Source organism: Pristis pectinata, chromosome 7, assembly GCF_009764475.1.
Source record: "Pristis pectinata isolate sPriPec2 chromosome 7, sPriPec2.1.pri, whole genome shotgun sequence".
In the NCBI taxonomy this organism is placed as follows: domain Eukaryota; kingdom Metazoa; phylum Chordata; class Chondrichthyes; order Rhinopristiformes; family Pristidae; genus Pristis; species Pristis pectinata.
The window spans coordinates 37354561-37377554 of NC_067411.1; the positions used below are offsets into that span (position 1 = coordinate 37354561).

Consider the following 22994-nt stretch of genomic DNA (forward strand, 5'->3'; position numbering starts at 1 on the left):
TAAAGCTTTCAGGGATGTTAAGAGACAATACCAGTCCAAAATCAAGTCCCAGACCAGCCGTCAGTTGTGGCAGGGCTTATTCTATTATTCTATAATGTGCTACAAAATGAAATCGGGGAGCATCGTCGCCAACAGCGCATCCCTTCCTGATGAGCTTAACACATTCCATGCGCGTTTTGAACAGAAGGGGAATGGAATGTCACTACCCACCCCGATGCTTCAATGCACCTCAACCCACAGTCACTGATATAGAGTCACAGTTTTACAGCATGGAAACAGGCCCTTTGGCCCAGTTCATCCATGCTATCTGTGTTGCCCAGCAAGCAAGTCCCATTCGCCCGCATTTGGCCCATAACCCCCTAAACCTCTCCTATCCATGTACTTATCTAGATGGCTTTTAAATGTTGCTGATGTGCCCGCCTCAACCACTATTTCTGGCAGCTCATTCCAAATATGCACCACCCTTTACATGAAGGAGCTGCCCCTGATGTCCCTTTTAAATCTCTCACCTCTGATCTTAAACCTATGCCCTCCTGTTTTTAGCACCTCCTCCCTGAGAAAAAGACTATGTGCTTTCACCCTGTCTATGCCCCTCATGATCTTATATACCTCTATTGCAGATGTTAGATCAGTCTTGTGTAAAGTGAACCCACAGAAAGGATCCAGCCCAGCTGGTGTCCCTAGTCATGTCCTTAGATCCTGGGCAGATCAGCTGGTGGGGGTATTTGCAAATATTTTTACCCTCTCCTTACTTCAATCTGAGGTTCCCACCTGCTTTAAGAAGACCACTATCATCCTGGTACCTAAGAAAAACAAGATGACGTGCCTAATGACTACCTCCTAGAAGCTCTGACATTCACCATCATGAAGTGCTTCGAGAGGCTGGTCATGGTACACATCAATCCCAGCTTCCGAGGCAACCTCAACCCACTGCAATTCGCCTACCGCTGAACCAGGTCCACGACTGAGACTGTCTCCTAGGTCCTACGCTCATCTCTGGAGCATCTGGATAGAAAAGACACCTAAGTTAGACTATTGTTTATTGACTACTGCTCCACCTTCAATACTATAATTCCAAGCAAACTCATCTCCAAACTCCTGGACCTGGAACTTAACACCTCCCTTTGCAAATGGATCCTTGACCAACAGACCACAATCAGTAGGGATAGGCAGCAACACCTCCGCCATGATTATCCTCAACACTGGTGCCCCACAAGGTTCCGTCCTCAGCCCCCTACTTTACTCACCACTGCATGGCCAGATTCTGCTCTAACTAAATCTACAAGTTTGCAGATGACACCACCATTGTGGGCCCAATCTCAAATAATGATGAGTCAGAGTACAGGAATGAAATAGAGAGCCTAGTGACATGGTGTCATGACAACAACCTTTCCCTCAATGTCAGCAAAACAAAACAGGAAGGGGGGGTGCACACGCTCCTGTTTATGTCAACGGTGCTGAGGTCAAATGGTTCCAAGGAATGAACATCACCAATAGTCTGTCCTGGTCCAACCACATGGACACTAAGGCCAAGAATGCACGCCAGTGCCTCTACTTCCTCAGGAGGGTAAGGAAATTTTGTATGTCCCCTTGAACCTTCACCAATTTTTATGGATGCATGATTGAAAGTATCTTATCTGGATGCATCACCCCCTGGTTTGGTAACTGCTCTGCCCATGACCCCACAAGGTACTGCAGAGTGTTGTGATACATCTCAGCACATCACGGAAACCAGTTTCCCCTCCATGGACTCTGTCTGCACTTCCCGCTGCCTCGATAAAGCAGCCAGTATAATCAAAGTTTCCACCAACCCCAGACATTCTGTCTTCTCCCCCTCTCCCATCAGGCAGGAGAATAAAAACCTGAAAACAGGTACCACCAGGTTCAAGAACAGATTCTATCCCACTGTAATAAGACTATTGAATGGACTGCTTTTACGATAAGATGGATTCTTGACCTCACATATACCTCGTCATGGCCTTCCACCTTATTGTCTGCCTGCACTTAATCTGTAACACTTTATTCTGCATTCAGTTATTGTTTTCTCTTATACTACTGCAATGCACTGATGTGATGAAATGATCTGTATGGATGTCATGCAAAACAAAGTTTTTCACTGTACCTTGGTACCTGTGACAATAATAAACCAATTTACCAACTGTGGAACTGCCCTATAAAAGAAGAGGTCTATTTTATTAGCAATAAAAGGAGGAATTAGGGTTGTTACAATGGAAGGTAGGGACTCAAATGCATATTGGAGGTCCACACTCCAAGAATGAAAAGGTCTGCAACAAAGAAGATAATTAATGACTGAATGTGGAGCCTGAAGTGTTAGGAATTCTGCTTCCAGCCTCACATTTAACCATCCTCCCCCATTACAGCATTCGTCCAACTCTATTGTAATGGAATCCAAGGCTTAATATTCAAGGATCCTTGGCCCTCTGTGTCTTGATGCACAGTATCTATTCCTCTCTGAATGCCCAAAATGAGCACTCATGAATTTCTAGACCCTAAAGGACTGAATGCTTTGTTTTATTTATCATGTTGTGAGGTTCACTTGGAAAGGTCACTAAAGCACAGAGAAGTTACAGGCCCTCCCCAGGTTATGAATGCCCGGTTTACGTACAGCCCATACATCTGAACGAGCATTTGGGACACCGGCAGTGTGGATTTGCCAACAGCTGCAGGGCTGCAGGCATTTTCCACCATGTATAAACTCCGCTCGCGGCTGCATTTCTGACTTGAGAACTGTTCGGTTTATGAACAGTTCTCAGGAACAGAACCCTCTTGTAACATGGGGAAAACCTTATTGGCTGATATGAGAAACAAGTAAGTATAAGAGTTGTTCAATGGAAAGAAATAGCTTCTCCAAAATTCCTTTATGCATCACCTAATAATGTGCATCTTTAAAGAGAGAGTTTACCCTACATTCTTCATGAAGGCAGAGTCCGGGCAAGTTTCTCTTCACTGGGAAGGCAGTGAACTATAAAGCTGATGGAGACACACAGTGAATGATTAACTGTTACCCAAATCAAAACTGCAACTATTGCTATTATTCATCTGCTTTTGCAGACAAAATATTATAAAAGACAAACCTTCAGAGAAATAAGTGTACCTTGTGCACGTTTTTGCTTCTGCTGTCGATCAGTTGCAATGTCATAGCGATGTAATCAACATCAGGAGAAGGGGGGCTGAGGTGATGGTAGCGAAGACCCATTGTGAGAAACTCATCACAGCTTACTTTAAAAGTGTGGACTTCCTTCAAATCTTCCTGGCTTCCCTCTAGGTTCCACTCTGATGGAAAATACAGTGTTCTGATAAATATGGTGATTAAAATCCATACCTTTCAAGCTTGGTAGTTCTGAAGGAAAATGCTTAAACAACAGGGGAGGAGCTTAAGAACAAATCCTCCAGCTTGCTATGTTTGAATGATAATATTATCTTAGTTATTTGCGTAACTGCAGAGATTAATGATAACACTGGAATGTAGGGGCTCAAATGCATATTGGAGGTCCACACTCCAAGAATGAAAAGGTCTGCAACAAAGAAGATAATTATTGACTGAATGTGAAGCCTGAAGTGTCAGGAATTCTGCAAGAATGAAATCAAAACAGAAATTAGAAATATACAACAGATTAGTTGAAAAAAAGAAAAACTGCACTTCAATGTGGCAGACTGAAATGAGTATTTTATTTCCCACCTTCTTCTCTATTTGGGTAGAACCACATGGCATTTCGATTCTAAGGCGAATAAAAAGATGTCGATACTGGGGGGGAAACAGAAATATGAAAAATGGTCACTGATAAATCCCCTGTGGAACCTCGGAGAAATTTCTTTCTCTGTGGATTGGCTAGAATGTGTATTTCATTGCCATAAGGAGTAGTTAGAATGAATATCTTAGATGCATATCAGAGGAAGCTAAATAAACAAAGCAGTCAAAGGAACAGAGCAATTTTCTAAGAGTTCTGGCTAGATGCAGTGGAACAGTTTTCGTCACACAAACTGGGCCATGAACCCAACTGGGTGTTTGGCTGGAGGGACTGGTAGCAAAGGAGAAGGGATTAGAGACATTTCAACATGTAGGCATGTGCATGTACGTAAGAACAAAAAAAAAAGAAAGCTTGTATTTCTGTGTGTGCATGGTGAGGTAAGGAGGGAGGGACTGAGGGCACTTTGGTACCGGTGTAGAGGTGATGATCAGGAATGACTTCATACCTGACCATGAGTATGAGAGGAAAAGTGAATTGTATCAAAAATGTTGAGGTGACAGCGAGGGGGAAACAGGGGTTTGCAAGTTAGGCAATAAATTGGGAATGAGGCGATGGGGTATAATAGACTTGAGGGGCTGGGTGCAAGTTGCGAGGGGCTTGTGGTGATAGATTTAATACCAGGGGTGTCATGCAAGGATTTAGGTAAGTAGTTTCCTTACTTGCAGTGTCCCAGCCTAGCATTGTGTTGTTTAGACCATGTTTCCCTGGAATGCCCAATGGCAATATACCCACAACAATTGGTCCATAACTCTGGAATGCTTTGGAAGGATTATTGCATTGGGACTGACGTCATCCCATACTCCCCAAGGCAGAAATTGCTTTGGAGGTCCTAAGACACTGAATGCACTCCAGAAGCACCTGGTTAATTTTTCAGAGAGACATGGAACAATTTGGAAATGGAAATTGGAGTGCTTCCTCATGGAAAAAGAGCAAATCAATTCTCAATTGGACCAAACTGAAAAAGAAGCAGTTTGCAGTTTGGAAGCAAACATATTTTGACAGGTAACTTGAAGCAGGGTGCTTCAAGCTATGATGAATCAAGAATGGCCTGATTTCTTGTGTTATACTCTATGTAATTTAGTTCTCTGTGCTCCTAACAATTTTCATGTTAAATAGCCATGAGTCACTGTAGCTCACTCAAGGAGGTGGATGCTGTTGTACCATAGATCTATACACCAATAAAGGTAAGAGGCCAGAAAACTATAGAGAGCAAACTCACTATTGTTGATATTAATGAGAGTTAAATTCATGCCTCATTGGAAAAAATATAGCAATTTTCATGTGAACTAAGACATAAATTTGACAGGAAATGTCAGTTTAAAATGGGATACCACAAACAACCACTCCAAAGAATGAACTACTCTTCATATCAGACATAAGTTCAATGATCATTGACAAAATTGCTCTCCCACAGAATGTAGAGAAGTGGGATCAGGCACAAAATACAATTTCTATCTGTTAAACAACTTCAGAAGAAGGAAAATGCATTTATTGGGCTGGTTCCAAAAGGGAATTTCATTCATTGAGAAGCATGTGATGAACAGTGCAAGAGGGATGATGGAACATGGCTACTGTGGAGCATAACTGCTAGCATAGACCTGTTGGGCCAAATGGCAAGGTGCTGTAAGTTCTCTGTACTTCTTTTTAAATCCTAGTCCTAAGGAAGTTAGGGCTACTAAGTCGTATTATCTGTTTTAAATCATAATTCTTTGCAGAAGAATTTTTCCTTTTGTTATTGGTACTAAATGCATGCCAGTATATAAGTCATTCTTTAAGTATATTAAGGGAAAAGAGGGTGACTAGGGAGAGAATAGGGCCCCTCAAAGACCAAGACAGAAATCTATGTGTGGAGCTGCAGGAGATGGGCAGAGTTCTCAATGATTATTTCTCCTCTGTTTTTACCATGAAGAAAGATTTAAGACTTGGGAATCTGGCAAAGTTAATGGAGATGTTTTGGGAGCAGTTCATATTACAATAGAAGAGGTGTTGCATGTGTTAAAATGCATGAAGGTAGACAAATCTCCAGGACTGGACAAGGTATATTCAAGAACTCTATGGGAAGGTAGAGAAGAAATTATGGGAGCCCTGGCCATCACTATCATCTGGTGAGGTGCCAGAAGACTGGAGGATAGCAAATATTGTGCCTATATTTAAGAAGGGCTATAAGGATAGACCTGGTACTTATAGACCCATTAGCCTAACATCCATGGCAAGTAAGTTGCTGGAAAGCATTCTGAGGGATTAGATATACCTACATTTGGATAGACAGGGTTGATTAGGGGTAGCCAGCATGGCTTTGTGCATGAGACATCTTGTCTTACAATATGATTGAGTTTTTTGATGAAGTGACGAGGATGGTTGATAAGGGGAGGGTGGTAGACATAGTATATATGGATTTCAGTAAGGTTTTTGATAAGGTTCCACATGGTAGTCCGCTCTGGAAGTACGTGGACAGGTATATGGATAACAAGAGTTCAGAGGGATATGGGCCAAGTGCTGGGAAATGGGATTAGCTTGAATATACATCTTGGTCTGCATGGACAAGTATGGGCCAAAGGGCCTTTTTCCATGCTGTACAACTCTATGATTCTATGATTGTACTCACTTCTACACATTCAGATCCATTGGAACTAAAAATGTAGAAGTGAGTACAACAGGAGATTAATGCAAGTAGTGCTTTCAAGTTAATATGAACTTTTCCCCCAACCCTGTAAAGAAAGATATTATCTTTCCATTATGGTTCTATTTCAGGTTAAAGACCATTCATAACATAACAGTGAAAGGAAGCTTACTTGATTTCTGCCTTACAAAGCCAGGGTGGTCCCCACGAGCCTGTTCCGTAGAGATCTCCCCCATGACTAGATGTCCATGTGCTGGAAGTAACATCTCCTGACTAGCCACTCGCACAATGCAGTCCAGATTCATCGACTTATCATAGTCAAACAAAAGCACATTTCTGTCAATTGGATTAGATAAACTATAAAACTCAGGGACTTCCAATGATGTTGCACCCAGCTGGATGATGTTACAGTCTGAGTCAAGTAACCGAACTTGGAGGGTGAATGTTTCTGTGTAGGTTTCATTCTCTGTAAACCTGCACAAAAAAACACAGGCAATACTCAACTCTGGAACAATTAAAGATTTTTTCAAGGACAATAACAGGCCACTTTGCCGGTGCAGGTAACCTCAAGTCAAGACAAGTCGAGTTTATTGTCAGGTGCATAAGTATGGTGAGGTGCAGGTACAATGAAAAATTTCCTTGCAACAGCATCATAGGCATGTAAATTCAGACAACAACACACAAAACATGATTTATACATAAATTATACATAAATTACACAAGACAGTGAAGAAAAAAGGACTGCAAAAACAGTTATGAGTATTAAAAAAAGACAATCAGAGACAAGTCTAGGGTAGTGCAATCAGAATCAGGTTTATTATCATTGACATATGTTGTGAAATTTGTTGTTTTGCGGCAGCAGTACAGAGCAAGACATAAAAATTACTATAAGTTACAAAAATTAATGAATAGTGCAAAAGAGGAATAATGAGGTAGTATTCACGGGTTCATGAACTGTTCAGAAATCGGATGGTGGAGGGGAGGAAGCTGTTCCTGAAACATTGAGTGTGGGTCTTCAGGCTCCTGTACCTCCTCCCCGATGGTAGTAACATGAAGGGGTCACGTCCCAGGTGGTGAGGGTCCTTAATGATGGATGCTGCCTTCTTGAGGCAGAGCCTCTCAAAGATGTCCTCGATGATGGGGAGGGTTGTGCCTGTGATGGAGCTGGCTGAGTCTACAACCCTCTGCAGCCTCTTTCAATCCTGCACATTGGAGCCTCCATACAAGACGGTGATGCAACCAGTCGGAGTACTCTCTACCATACATCTGTAGAAATTTGCAAGAGCCTTTGGTGACAAACCAAATCTCCTCAAACTCCAAATGAAGTAGAGCCACTGGCATGCCTTCTTCACGATTGCATCAATGTGTTGGGCCCAAGATAGATCCTCAGAGATGTTGACGCTCAGGAACTTGAAGCTGCTCGCCCTTTCCACCACTGATTCCTCAATGAAGATGATGTGTGTTCTCCTAACTTCCCCTTCCTGAAGTCCACAGTCAATTCCTTGGTCTTGCTGATGCTGAGTTCGAGGTTGTTGTTGTGACACCACTCAACCAGCTGATCTATCTCACTCATGTACACCTCCTCATCGCCATCTGAGATTCCGCCAACAACAGTGGTGTCATCAGCGAATTTATAGATGGCATTTGAGCTGTGCCTGCCCACACATTTATGAGGGTAGAGAGGGTAAAGCAGTGGGCTAAGCATGCATCTTTGAGGTGTGCCTGTGTTGATTGTCAGCGAGGAGGAGATGTTACTATCGATCCGCACTGACTGTAGTCTCCTGATAAGAAAGTCAAGGATCTAGTTGCAGAGGGAGATACAGAGGTCCAGGTTTTGAAGCTTGTTGATTAGTACTGAGGAGATGATGGCGTTGAACACCAAGCTGTAATCAATAAACAGCAGCCTGACATATGTTTTGCTGTTGTCTAGGTGCTCCAAAGCCGAGTGGAGAGCCGGTGAGATTGTGCCTGCTGTAGACCTGCTGTGGCAGTAGGTGAATTGCAGTGGGTCCAGGTCCTTGCTCAGGCAGGGGTTAATTCTAGCCATAACCAACCTCAGAGCATTTCATCATCATACAGTATATCTGAATGGCTACTGGGCGATAGTTGTTGAGGCAGCTCACCCTGCTCTTCTTGGGCACCGGTATGATTGATGCAATTTTGAAGCAGGTGGGAAGCTCATACCGCAACAGAGAGAGGTTGAAGATGTCCTTGAACACTCCAGCCAGTTGGTCAACACAGATCTTTGGTACCCAGCCAGGTACACTGTCAGAGCCTGATGCCTTGTGGGGGTTCACTCTCTTGAAGAATGTTCTGACGTTGGCCTCTGAGACAGATCACAAAGTTGCCAGATGCTGTGGGGATTCACACAGGTGTAGTGTTATTCTCTCTTTCAAAGCAGGCATAAAAGGTGTTGAACTCATCGGGGAGTGAAGCATTACTGCCCTTTATGCCGTTAGGTTTCGCCTTATAGGAAGTAATGGCATGCAAACCCTGCCACAGCTGTCGTGATTCTGATTGTGTCTCTAACTTCACTTGGAATTGCCTTTTCGCTCTCATGATGGCCTTCCGTAGGTCGTACCTGGACTTCTTGTAGGGTCTGGATCACCGGTCTTGAACGCCACAGATCTAGCCCTCAGCAGACTGTGAATTTCCTGGGCTTCTAGTTTGGGAAGACTTGGTATGTTCTCAAAGGCACACACTCATCCACGCAGGTCTTGATGAAGTCGGTGACGGCCATGCAGATTCATTCAGATCTGAAGATGAACCCCTGAATATAGTCCAGTCCACAGATTCAAAGCAGTCCTGTAAACACTCCTCCACCTCCCTTGACCATACCTTCACGGTCCTCACCACTGGTGCTGCGGTCCTTAGTCTCTGCCCATATGTCAGGTGGTCAGACTTGCCAAAGTGCAAGCGTGGGATGGCATGGGAAGCATTCTTGATGGTGGGGGAACAGTGATCGAGTGTGTTGGCTCGTCTGGTTCCTCAGGTGACATGTTGGTGGTAGTTAGTCAGAGACTTCTTCAAGCTGGCCTGGTTGAAGTCCCCTGTGATGATTAGGAGGCATCAGGGTGCGCTGTCTCATGATTACTGATTGAGGTGATCAAGAGGTGGTCTGCTCCTTTGCTGAGGTAGGGTTAGGGTTGTGCATGTCAGTTCAAGAACCTGATGGCTGTAGGAAAGTAGCAGTTCCTTGGCAACTGCCTACACGTATTCAGAGAATTTTCTCACCAGTCTGAAATAGGTTAAACTACATCACCTGAGACTGTCAAACACAAGTCTTTGGTCAGTTAATGCTATGTGACAGATTTTGTTTATTAATTTAGCAGGATTTGAGTGTTGCTGCAAAGGCCAGCATTTGTTGCTCATTACTAATTGCCTTTGAGAAAGTGGTGCCAATCATCTTAAACTATTGTGGTCCTTCGTGTGAAAGTACTCCCATAGTGTGTGAAAAGGGAAAAACAAACTGCAGATGCTGGAAATCTGAAATAAATACCGAACATGCCGGAAATACACATCAGTTCAGGGAGCAACTCTGGGGACAGATACAGCAGAGTTAATATTTCAGTTTAATAACCCTTCACCTCAAGGGAAAAGTGAGAAAACAAGTATGCTTTAAGTTGCAGAGAGGGGGAACAGTTGAGAGAACAAATAGAACATTCGTGATAGTGTGCAGGTAGTGTCTCACACAGTGTTGTAGAGTATGGAGTTCCAGCATTTAGACGAAGCAATAAATAAGGAACAGTGATGTGTGATTCAGAGTGAACCTGGAGTGCCTCAACAGTGTAAAAACCTGATGTATTTTGAGGTTCAGGAGATTCTTCCACCAAGTCCCCCCTATGCATTTGCTTGTCCTGAATAAAAGCCTGTTACCTCTACAATATTGATATTGAGTAGCTCTTTCAACCCCAATATCACCTTCTCATCTTCAGTTTCCATGCTGCAGTGTCAGCCTAAGAAGCAGTTCATTTATCTGCCTTTGCTGCTGAGCAGGGAAAGGAATTTAGAGAAAACCAAACAACTTTATTCTTCAGAAGATGCCATTTCTGCAGTTCCATTCCTGATAATCTTGGTATGAGCTCCTCACTGTCTACTGCAGCAGATTTTCAGCGATGGCTGTTCTCAAGCACACCTTTTCTGTAGACTCTGCTGTCATGATTGCATCTGTGAATATTGCAGAAAATCTGTCCTGTTATTCATTCAAATTCCTCTGATTTTAGATGATTACTTGGGTGACCAGCCTCATAGCTTTGCACCCATCTTTCCCTGTAAACAAACTGTAGCGGTTGCTACCATGGAATAAAACAAGACTCACTCGGAGGATTACCAAACAGAACTGGTTTATTTTCCCGCCTTGCACGGGCCCTTTAAGGGAGAAAACTCCCGCCCAAAAAACCGGCAATGACGTAAGTCCTACGTCATCAGGACTTTCCCGCGCGCGGGTTCTCCCCGTCGCTCGGAAAGACGAGGCCCGCCGCCATCTTGGGCCTCGTCGCTCCGACACCGCGCGACCCGACTGCCGAGCCAGTTCGCCCGACTAGACGGTGAGTCGCCACAAAACAAATCTTTTCTGTTATCCCTGCTTTTTACTTGCCTGTAAACTCTGAGCATGACTTGATCTTTATCCAGAATTGGACATCCATTGTGTGAATATTTCACTTCATTGGGTAGGAAGTGACAGTCAAAAACCTGAAAAATTTTGCACAGTAAACAAATATAGATGTTAAATTTCCATAAAATTCAGTTTGTAAAATATTTCCCAGCTGCATTTAAAACAACAAACTTCTGATAAATTACTATTAATGAAGTATATTTACTTAATGAAATATACCCGTTGCATGCAATTGAACATTCCCAGCCTCAACAGTGGAAGTGTCCAACAAAACTACTCATGAGAAGTTCTCTAAGAAGACATTTTCGCTGTCAAGATTACCTTATCCTGACCGTTCAACACAGAACTTAGCCCACTTGCTGGCACTTAGTAGCACACAAGATCACACCTGGACTCCGGGAACCACTTTGTGACTTTTAATGTTGTGTGATGCTGGTATTATGGTTGAAGTAACAGGAAGAAAGTTAATGAGGAAGGAGCATGTCCACCATTTCTCAGATAATGACCTTAACAGACATGTACTGAAGCCCCCATCCCTGACCAACATTGACAAATTAATTGATGTTGGGAGTATTTTTGAAGGCAAGAATGTTTTCTGTGTATTCCCCTTTTGATCAGTTGGATTGATTGCAGTGGGATTGCATCTCATTGCACTAATTTAGTCCAGCAATTACAGAAATAGGCCCTGTCCATATATTGATGTCACTACAATTGATACAGTATTATAAACTGTATTGATGCAGGGTCTCGACCTGAAACGCAACTATCCCTCTGCCTCTGCAGATACAAAAGCCTGAAAGCGCCTACAACCAGGCTCAAGGACAGCTTCTATCCTCCTGTTATAAGACTATTGAATGGTCCCCTAGTATGACAAGATGGACTCCTGACCTCACAATCTATCTCATCGTGTCCTTGCACCTTACTTTCTGCATGCACTGCACTTTCTCTGTAACTGTAACACTTTATTCTGCATTCTGTTATTGTTTTCCCTTGTACTACCTTAATGCACTGTGTAATGAATTGATCTGTATGAACGATATACAAGACAAGTTTTTCACTGCACCTCCGTATATATGACAATAATAAACCAATTTACCAAATGCTGCTTGATGCCCTGAGTTCCTCTAGCAATTTGTTTATTGCGCCAGATTCCAGCATCTGCAGTCTCCTGTGTCTCTACTGATGTAACTAACAGCAAAACCAATGCTGGGCAAATGTCATATGTGGCAGGGAGAATTATGCACAGAAGTCCCTGGGCTAATTTCCCATTCAACAGCAAGCAACTAAGAAATGATCACCAGCACGACCACCTTTGTGCGTGATTTTCACATAAATTTGCTTCAGTTTCCAGCTAAGAGCATTCTCTCATTTTCTGCTGTGACTTTAGTAGGAAAATGTATTTACTCTCTCTAACCACTGGTTTTGCCAATCTTCCACTGAAGGTACGGCAAGAAACTGGAAGAACCCCTATAGATATTGCAGTCTTAATATTTGCTACTTTTTTGACAATCTTCTATGGCTGTAACATTTTTCTTACATTCCCTCCCTGGGTTATGAACACCCCATACACACGAGCGAGTGTCTGGGAGACCGGCAGGGTGGATTTGCCGGCTGCTGCGGGGCTGCGGGAGTCTTCTGCCGGGTGGGAATGGGGCATTTCTCTGTGTCTTCTCTCCCCACCCCCTCCCTCAAGCAGCAACAATCAGGGACTGGATGGAGCCGAGCAGAGCTGGGAGTGCTGAGCAGACTCACTTGCTCACTCACCGACTCAGTGAGACTACTCTTCCCGAGCCTGCTCGCCCTCCCATCACAGCTGTTTCTGTGATCCTCTCCCACACACTGTTTCTGTTAATTTCCGACTTTCGAACAGTTCGGGTGACAAACAGTTCTCAGGAACATAATCCTGTCATAACCTGTGGACTGCCTGTATTACCCAACTAGTTTTAAATGATGTTTTGATTTTCTCCAATAAACTTCCAGTTTTACTCAGAATTAAATTTACCTTGGCTACTTTTGTTGAGCCATTTCTTTGTACCAACCAAACTCCCCAAGTTTGTCCCATTGCTGTGATGATACCTCTTCAGAATTCATCATTAATATCATACCTGAGGGGTAAGCTTCCCGACCCGTTGCGTTATTGGTTCATTCATGACCACTTCCACCTTGCAGCTGTCCTTCTCCTTTGGGATGTTGAACACCAGGTTCTTCTCTGAGAGGAACACAGACTGCCCCTTGGGAACTGTAATGCCATGATTCACTTGAACAAAGGAAGGTGCAATACATCTCCAAAGAAACAGTTGCAGGAGGAATGGAGATTCTATCCAGCGATGCTTCATCACATCAGAATCAAACTTCAGTAATAAACCCTTCAAATTCCACAGCACTTCACAAACTAACATCCACGTTATTTACTGTCAAAGTGTAGCAGGGTCTGAGAAAGATTTCTCTGGACTTTAGGCCTGTCCTGGATAGTTAATTTTTTGCAGCAACGTTCAGGTGAAAGTTCCTTCAGTTCTGAAAAAAAGATGGAGTAAATAAGCATTTCCTTGTGATGTGTTTCTAAGGCAGAAGTTCAACTTCGTGATTTCTTTTCTGCTGTTTCCAGGCCACAATCAGGGGCCCTCTGAATGCATTCATTTGTAGTAATAACTATTTAATTTTCCAGGAAAATAAAACATCTCCAAGGGATTGAAACTGGAAAATAAGCATATGGGAAAAAAAAATCTGAATGATTAGGGAAATAAAGGACTGCAGATGCAGGAATCTAGATGAAAAACACTATGATGCTGGAGGAACTCAGCAGGCCAAGCAGCATCCGTGGAGAAAAGCAGGCGGTCAACGTTTCAGGTCAGGATCCTTCTTCAAAGAAACGTTGACTGCCTGCTTTTCTCCACAGATGCTGCCTGGTCTGCTGAGTTCCTCCAGCATCACAGTGTTTTTCATCCCAGTGATTGCTGTGATTCTGTGCATCCATCTTCTAGATGAGTTGGGCCAAAGAGCCTGTTTCCATGATGCATAGTTCTATGCTGTATCACTCTATGCATCAAGCTGCTCAGAATTCATGGTCCTAAATCCTAAAAAGTAAAATTTCTGTTGTTGCATTTCACTAATTTACTTACAACAACTGAGGAGGTTGAAATTATAGTGACCTTTCATTTATTTCCTTTAAGACTTCTCTGCAATCAAGTTAAGTGAAATCAAAGAGAGATTCCTGCCATTTGGTATGTCAATAAATGTTGTACATGCTATAATTTTAATGGTAGTGGTGAAACAGTGTACTTTTGTAAACTTATGTAAGTAGTAATACTAACGGCAGATCTTTATTTAGGTAGCATAAAGCAAGAGGGAAGTAAGTGAAGTCTTCTCTCAGATCATCTTCCTTATGTTACATGATATATTCAACCAAGGCTCAATAAGCCTTTTTTAGATGAACATTAGATTCCCAAGAAGTCCTGTGACTCAGGAAGAACATGGAAGTTTGCTCTGATGTCCTGGCCAATATTTGTCCCACAGTTAATGACTAATCTGGTCATTAGCACATTGTTGTTCGCAGGTCCTTGTACACAAAACCTACTGCCTTCCTAACTTACAATCACTACATTTTGAACAAAGCTACATTGTTGAGAAAGCATTTTACAACATCCTAAGGCAGTCAAATCCATGATAAAATTGTAAGCCTTTATTTATCTGCAAAATGTTAGTCTAAAAAATCAATTGCCCACTTTTGTTTCTCAGGTGGAAAAATAGAACACAAAAATGTGCAAATTTATCAAATTATAGGTCACTGCGGTGGCCTGAAATTGTTCTTGTGGCTATTTTTATCCAAATTGAGTGTCTATTCACTGTTCAATGACACTTTTCAAAGTGCAGATGATTGCAGTTTAAATGAGCCGGATTTTTTTTCAGATATACTGCAGCTAAATGGATTGTTTATGGAAGGGACAGTGAGATAGGTTAGGTGCTTTTCTATTTAACTTTAACATGAACATTTAGAAGCAGATCCTTCAGGCTATATTTTAAAACCACAAGAAAGTGTTCACTTCTTAGCCTTACGAAGTACCTCTGCCCTTGGACTTGCCCCCCCAAGAAATAGAAATATGATTCCTTGTACATGAATTACTGAAAGTTAACATGGAGGTCCAGCAATCAATTAGGAAGGGAAATTATATGTTGGCTTTTTTTGCAAGAGGATTTGAGTGTAAAGAGTAAAATTGTCTTACTCTAATCATGTAAGGCTGATACCCTATCTAAAACATTGAGTACAGGTCTGGTTTCCTATTGAAGAAATATACAGGGTACCCCTGTATTACAGCAGTTTGGGTAATAGAATTTCCCCCTTATGGAATTCACAAATCACAAGCAAAAAATTTGAGATATGGAAAAGAATCGCTCTTATGGAATTTATGTGAGAAAAAAAACTAAACAAAGACAAAATGTGATAGAAGCAACAAAGGAGACACAAGAGACTGCTGATGCTGGAATCTAGAGCAACAAACAATCTGCTGGAGGAACTCAACGGGTTGAGCAGCATCTGTGTGATCCAAGGCGGCTGTGGAGGGGCAGTCACTAAGTAACTTCAAGATCATTAGATAGTAAGAGGATCAAGAAATATGGTACAGAAACGTGGAGCTCCTATGCTCCAGAGATGCTCTCATCCTCCTATGCTCCAGAGAAAAAAAGTCCCAGCCTATCCAATCTCTCCTTATAACTCAATCATCCTTTTGAATAGTAGAACAGGCACAAAGGGCTGAATGGCCTACTCCTGCTTCCATTTCACAATAGATTCAGGGCTATTGAAAACATCTCAGTGCAAAGTTACCATCAGCTGTAGTCCAAAAGCAAACAATAGTTCCTTGTTATTTTCCCACCTGATCTTCAGTTCTACTGACAACAAAGGATCTGAACACCAGGCTAATGTGATACCTCCCATTTAATGCCACCACCCAAGTCAAATATACATGCTGGCAACTTTCCTGTAACCTTTCTGGCAACTTTCTTTCTCTGTAAAGGACTGCAGCCAACACACATTGCTGTCAGATTTATATTCATTAACTTAAATGATTATTCAAACTGAACTCTGGATGAACTTTATATCAAAAAAAGTCTGAGATAAACATGAAAGAATGCTTAGGAATTGCTTGGTTATCCAATTTTAAGTGGATCTAAGAAGGTTCACTGCATTTGATTTTTAAGTATCAGATATAAAAATGTTCTACCGCAACATTACTTCAGAAACATACGAAAACATTTATGAGCTTGCAGATTTAGACAACAAAGAGTCATCACTTTTAATTTGGTAATAGCTTTGAATGTTTGGATATAGATGCACTGTAGTGTTACATTTCATCTGATACACATTCTAGACATGGTGAGATGCTCAGTAAGCTGTGATGTAATTTAGTCATACAGCACCAAAACAGGACCTTTGGCCCACCGAGTCTGTGCTAAGCACCTAACACTAATCCCATTTTATTCTCCCCATATTCCCATCAACTCTCCCCAGATTCCATCTCTCTTCTCCACCCTGCAGGGAAAGTCACAGTGACCAAATAACCTACCAACCTGCACCTCTTTCAGAAAACTGGGTGCACCTGAATTAAACCCATATGGACACAGTGAGAACTTGCAAACTCCACACAGACAGCACCAGAGCTCAGGCTTGAACCCAGTTGCTGGAACCGTGCAGCAGCAGCTCCACACTTAGCCATCCCTGAAAGCTTAAGTTTTGTATCCCATTCAACGACATTTCAAGGTGCAAAACTGAGTTCCAAAGCATGCTTTTGGCCAGTTTGGGTGCTATTTTGGTTCTAAATCTGATTCAAATAAGCACAATGTTGAAGATGATAGGCTGTGCGGAGTTGATATCCACTGGACTTAAAACAGAATGGGTTGATGATAATGATGTTGAACACTGAATAATGTCAGCATTCCCCTACCATTGGATTGCCAGATTCAGCTAACATGTTCTCTACACCTTGCATTAAAGAAAATATAATTTGCAGTTGGAAACAAAACACCCCAAGGCTTTTCTTTTAAAAGAATCAACAACTAGTTTCAAGTTGGTTGCAGATTGACTTTTACTGGCTGTTGGTAAGTATTGTTAATGTTTACAAAGAGTGGTTCCGCAGGTGCTGACAGATACTGTTTTGACTTCAGGAGTCCTGGACATGGGGGTATTGGAATAAATCATGCCTGGGGGAGGACATGTTGAGCAGGAGAACATGCAAAAAGAGGGGAGAAAGGAGGAGAAGGCATTTCAGCTGGAGCCATATCTACCCAGGGTGTTCTTTTCCCAGAACCTGAGTGGCAGTTGATGGATGAGATGTTCCACTGACTGCAACCACAGTCGGGTGTGACAACTCAGCCAATGGTTATCAAAGCACCAACAGCTAGTATCTCCTTGGCTTCTTCCAGCCTGTGGCCAGAGACAGGTCCTGCACTTATCTGTCTACTAAAAATGATAACCAGTTCAAAGTCTGCTCTCAACATTTCATCTCTTGCCAGAATGCAGCACCATGTATCATTAGATTTCATGAAGAATGCAGACTTCTCCAAAGTGGGGGTTGCCATTAACTGCATGCAGAATGCTTCACTGGGATTGCACATGAACAAACAAAACAAATCCATGTCCACCTTATAATGTTAGTGTCTGATAAAAGCACATGGATACCATGTCATAACACACCCACGCTATGCTTTACCATACCAATGTCATACCAAGCCATACCATTACTGTGCAATGCCTTACACTCATGACTGTGTGGCCAGATTCTGCTCTAACTCCATCTACAAGTTTGCAGATGACACCGCCATAGTGGGCCTAATCTCAATAATGATGAGTGAATCTCAATAATGATGAGTTGGAGTACAGGAAGGAGACAGAGAACTTAATGGCATGGTGTCGTGACAACAACCTTTCCCTCAATGTCAGCAAAACAAAAGAGTTGGTCATTGACTTCAGAAAGCAGGAGAGAGTACATGCCCCTGTGTGTATCAATGGTGCTGAGGTGGAGATGGTTGAGAGTTTTGAGTTCCTCAGTGTAAATATCACCAATAGATTGTCCTGGTCCAAACACGTAGATACTATGGCCAAGGAACCACCCCAGTGCCTCTACTTCCTCAGAAGGCTAAGGAAATTTGACATGTCCTTGATGACCCTCAATGATTTTTATAGATGCATCACAGAAAGCATCCTGTCTGGGTGCATCACAGTTTAGTATGGCAATTGTTCTGCCCAAGACCACAAGAAATGACAGAGAGTTGTGAACACAGCCCAGTCTATCATGAAAATCAGCCTCCCCTCCATTGACTATGTCTGCACTTCCCACTGCCTTGGGAAAGTAGCCAACATAAACAAAGACTCCAGCCAACCTGGTCATCCTCTCTTCTCCCCCCTCCCATCAGGCAGAAGATACAAAAGCTTGAAAACATGTACCACCAGACTCAATGACAGCTTCTATTCCTCTGTTATAAGACTCTTGAACAGACCTCTTGTGTGATAAAGATGAACTCTTGATCTCTCAATCTACCTTGCCATAGCCCTTGCACCTTATTTGTCTACCCGCACTGCACTTTCTCTGTAACTGTAACACCATATTCCATGTTCTTTTATTATTTCCCTTTTGTACTACCTCAATGTACTTACGTACGGAATAATCTGTCTGGATGGTACACAAACAAAAGCTTTTCACTGTACCTCAGTACACGAGACAATAATAAACCAATTATCAATTACCAAGTCATAACAAGGCATGTCATTCAGTGCTATTCCATACCACATCATGCCTTTTCACTCATGACATGCTGCCATGAGTTCTGTCTGACAGATTTCTTACTGTCGTTCACTGCAATGATTCTCAGAACTTGTATCAGTATTTTACATCAGTGGGCAATGTTGGAGTCTCAAAAGAAGGGGAATGGGAGCCTTAATTGGAGAGCAAACAATGAGGCAAACTGGGAGCCGTGGCTTTCAGAGGAGACATCCAGACACATTCCAGGAAAGCCTGGACCTTTGCTGCCATTCCATTACCTCTCTACATATCCCTCTATTTCCTCAGATAATCTCTTTCACTCCTTCTTGCTCTCTCCCACTTTCTCTCTCTCTCTCTCTCTCTCTCTCTCTCTCTCTCTCTCTCTCTCTCTCATTCTCCCTTTCTCTCTCTCTCTCTCCCTCTCTCATTCTCTCTCTCTGTCACTCTCACTCTCAGCTCCCAGCTGCTCCTGCATCCCAGAAGCAGCAGTTGGAGACCAAGGCTCATGTGGGCTCTGCCTTCCCTCCCATGCCTCGGTCAATATGCAATGTTGAGGCAGTGGGAGTGAGAGGAAAAGCAGGAGAGTGGCTGGTCAGCAACAGGAATCTAGCCTGCAGAGGAGATTGGACGGGGTCCCAGCAGAGAATCTGGCTTCTTGGGTGGGGTTCTGTCTTGTTTTGTTCCTGGAAGCAACTTGAATTTTGCTTCTATGGAATGTTTTACAAAGGTTTCAAAGATTTGCTGTGTTAAAGATGCCGCAAAAGTAAAAGTCATCTCCAACTACAGTTGAACGTATTTCTGTAACACCTTACATGACTTCTTTTCAATGTTCATAGGGAACTAAATCCACTACCAAAATAATAGTTGACAAGATATGGCTATAGTTCAAAAATTTTGAAGACTGTTTAATGGCAACAGCCGTACTACAAATCTGAAGGTAGATGAATGCAAAGTCTCATGTTTCCATCGAACAATTGAAGGGCCACCCAGCAAACGGTCAGAACACAGCGGGGGTAACAAAAAGAATCACAGCTAAATACAAAAGGCAATACCTGTTTGCAGATCAGAAGGACAGACATGAAAAAGCTCTTACTGCGGGGCGTCCAACAGACTTGTCAAAGGATTGTTTTCCTGAATATTGAGAAGTCCCACTTGGAGAAAAAACACAAGGAATTCACACAGATCGGATACAAGCAGTTGAAAGCATAAGTAGACAAAAACCACCATCAATTTGTTGTTTAAGAAACAGAATTGGTTGAAGCACAGTAGAAATTCTAGTTCTGCGGGTCAGGGTTTGCTTTCAATTTCCTTTGTACTCACATTCAGACGGTTAATGTCCTGCTTATCCTCTGCTTTTTGTCTGACTATTTTCCCGAGGTATTCCAACAAGTAGACTGGATGGAGACGAGCCTCTGAGTTCCCATGATAACGGCATTCTGAAGATGTTTTCGCTTGTTTGCAGACTGCACAAGGCCAGTTATTTCGACAATTATCTTTCATTTTTTTTCCCAACCCTTGCCTCTTTCAGTTTCTTTGGCTGGCTTAATGTGGTCTAGAGAGGATGGGGGGGGGGGGGTGGGGGTGGGGGTTCAGTCACTTAATTGCTTTTCCATTATCAGTGCGCACACAGACTCCTGAAGTATTGCAAGAGCCAAGCCAAATCATTACTGAATGGACCTTTATTCATCTAAACAGATAAGGGCTGCACACCCATATAAGGCATGTTGGCAACTCACTGTCTGAGAGCAAAAACAAGTTGACATGAAGTGTTTTGTGTATCTATATTTTTCTACTTAGTTCTTGCGCACCATGGAATATCAAAATACTGTCTTCAAGAGCATAAAGGACCATAATCTCCAGATGAGATTTTTTTTAAGAAGTGAGATTTTAAAAGCGAGGTACCGAGAGTTCAAGATCTGCATGTTCCTGTTAGAGTGAAGGGCAAGGCTGGCAGGAGTAGGGAACCCTGGATGACTAAGGATATTGAGGCCCTGGCCAGGAAAAAGGAGGCGGCATGGGTCAGGTACAGACAGCTGGGATCAAGTGAATTCCTGGACGAGTATAGGGTTTGCAGGAGTATGGTCAAGAAGGAAATCAGAAGGGCAAAAAGAGGGCATGAGATAGGTTTGCCAGAGAAGATTAAGGAGAATCCAAAGAGAGCTTATAAGTATATTAAGAGAAAAGGTGTAACAAGGGAGACAATAGGGCCCCTCAAAGACCAAAGCAGACATCTTTGTGTGGAGCCGCAGGAGATGGGTGAGATCCTCAATGAGTATTTCTCCTCTTTTTTTACCATGAGAAAGACATGAAGACTTTGGGCCTTGAATAGTTATAGGGGAGGTCTTGGAGATAGTCTGAATTACAGCAGAGGAGGTATTGGATGTCTTAAAACATATGAAGGTAGATAAATCTCCAGGGCCTGATCAGGAATATTCAAGAACACAGTGGGAAGCTAGAGAAGAAATTGCGGGAGCCCTGGCTGAGATATTTGCATCATCATTAGCGAAGAGTGAAGTGCCAGAAGACCGGAGGGTAGCTAATGTTGTGCCTTTATTTAAGAAGGGCTGCAAAGAAAAACCTAGGAACTATAGACCAGTAAGCCTAACATCTGTGGTAGGTAAGTTAGTAGAGGGGATTCTGAGGGATAAGATATACAAGCATTTGGAAAGACAGGGGTTGATTAGGGATAGTCAGCACGGCTTTGTGCGTGGGAGATCACATTTCATGAATTTGATTGAGTTTTTTGAAGAAGTAACCAAGAAGGTTGATGAGGGCAGGGCGGTAGATGTGGTCTATATGGACTTCAGTAAGGCCCTTGATAAGGTTCCACATGGTAGGCTGCTGTGGAAAATTTGATTGCATGGGATCCAGGAAGAGCTAGCTAATTGGATACAGAATTGGCTTGATGGTACGAAACAGAAGGTGATGGTGGAAGGTTGTTTTTTTGGATTGGAGGCCCTTGACTAGTAGTGTTCCCCAGGGCTCGGCACTAGTCTTATTGCCATTTGTCATCTATATCAATGATTTGGATGAGAATGTACAAGGCATAGTTACTAAATTTGCAGATGACACTAAAATAGGTGGTGTCATTGACAGCGAGGATGGTTATCAGAACTTACAAAGAGATTTTATCAGCTGGGTAAGTGGGCCGAGGAATGACAAATGGAGTTTAATTTGGATAAGTGCGAAGTGTTGCATTTTGGGAAGACAAATGAGGGGTAGAATTTTCACAGTGAATGGTAGGGCCCTGGGGCGTGTTGTAGAACAGAGGGACCAAGGAGTACAAGTACATGGTTCACTGAAAGTGGTAGACATGGTGGTGAAGAAGGCATTTGGCACGCTGACCTTCATCAGTCAGGGCATTCAGTATAGAAGCTGGGATGTTATGTTGCAGTTGTACAAGCCATTGGTGAGGCTGCATTTGGAATATTGTGTTCAGTTTTGGTCACCCTGGTATTGGAAAGATGCCATTAAGCTAGAAAGAGTGCAAAGGAGTTTTACGAGGATGTTGCCGGGACTTGAGTTACTGAGTTATAGAGAGAGGTTGAGCAAGTTGGGACTTGTTTCATTGGAGCATAGGAGAATGAAAGGTGATCTTATTGAGGTGTATAAAATTATGAGGGGCATAGATAGGGTCAATGCTCTCAATCTTTTTCCCAAGATTGGGGAATCAAGAACTAGAGGGTATAGTTTTAAGGTGAGAGGGGAGATGAGGGGTCTGAGGGGTAACTTTTTAATCCAGAGAGTGATCAGTATATGGAATATGCTGCCAGAGGAAGTGCTTGTGGCAGGTACATTAACAACATTTAAATGGTACTTGGACAGGTATAGGGATAGGAAAGGTTTAAGAGGGATAGGGGCCAAATGTAGGCAAATGGGACTAGCTTAGATGGAATCTTGGTTGGCATGGACCAGTTGGGCGGAAGGTCCTGTTTACGAGCTATATAACTCTATGACACTATGAAATGTAAGATTGGCCAGAGACTAAATTGAATACCTCTCAAAAGTTGGCAAAAGTTTATGATGCACCAGCAAACTTCCAAATATTGTCTCCCTGGCCAGCTTCTGTCTCTTACGAAAATCAATACAAGCAGGGACTGGAAATCAGAAATATAATCAAAAATAGTTGCCTGACCTGCTGAATATTTCCAGCATTTTCTGTTTTTATTCCTGTTTCTTGCACTTCATTCAGATCTACTTAATTATCATTGGCTAGGATTTCTTCATCAGCATTACTT

At 42.6% G+C, this 22994-nt stretch overlaps 1 protein-coding gene across 5 annotated transcripts in view; it reads right to left on the minus strand.

The window, feature by feature from the left end:
• frem1a (Fras1 related extracellular matrix 1a) overlaps window positions 1-22994 on the minus strand; it is a 149768-nt gene that overhangs the window by 104595 nt on the left and 22179 nt on the right. For 2 of the 5 annotated variants that reach the window (XM_052019490.1, XM_052019496.1), the window contains exons 1-6: window positions 20077-20270; window positions 19809-19907; window positions 13111-13519; window positions 10988-11082; window positions 6563-6864; window positions 3116-3294 (exon numbers count right to left, since the gene is read on the minus strand). In XM_052019490.1, coding sequence (XP_051875450.1) covers window positions 3116-3294; window positions 6563-6864; window positions 10988-11082; window positions 13111-13404 — 870 coding nt within the window. In that variant the 5' untranslated portion in view covers window positions 13405-13519; window positions 19809-19907; window positions 20077-20270. Of the gene's footprint in view, window positions 1-3115; window positions 3295-6562; window positions 6865-10987; window positions 11083-13110; window positions 13520-19808; window positions 19908-20076; window positions 20271-22994 lie in introns of those variants that run through there. The other 3 variants (XM_052019493.1, XM_052019495.1, XM_052019494.1) reach the window with 2 other exon arrangements.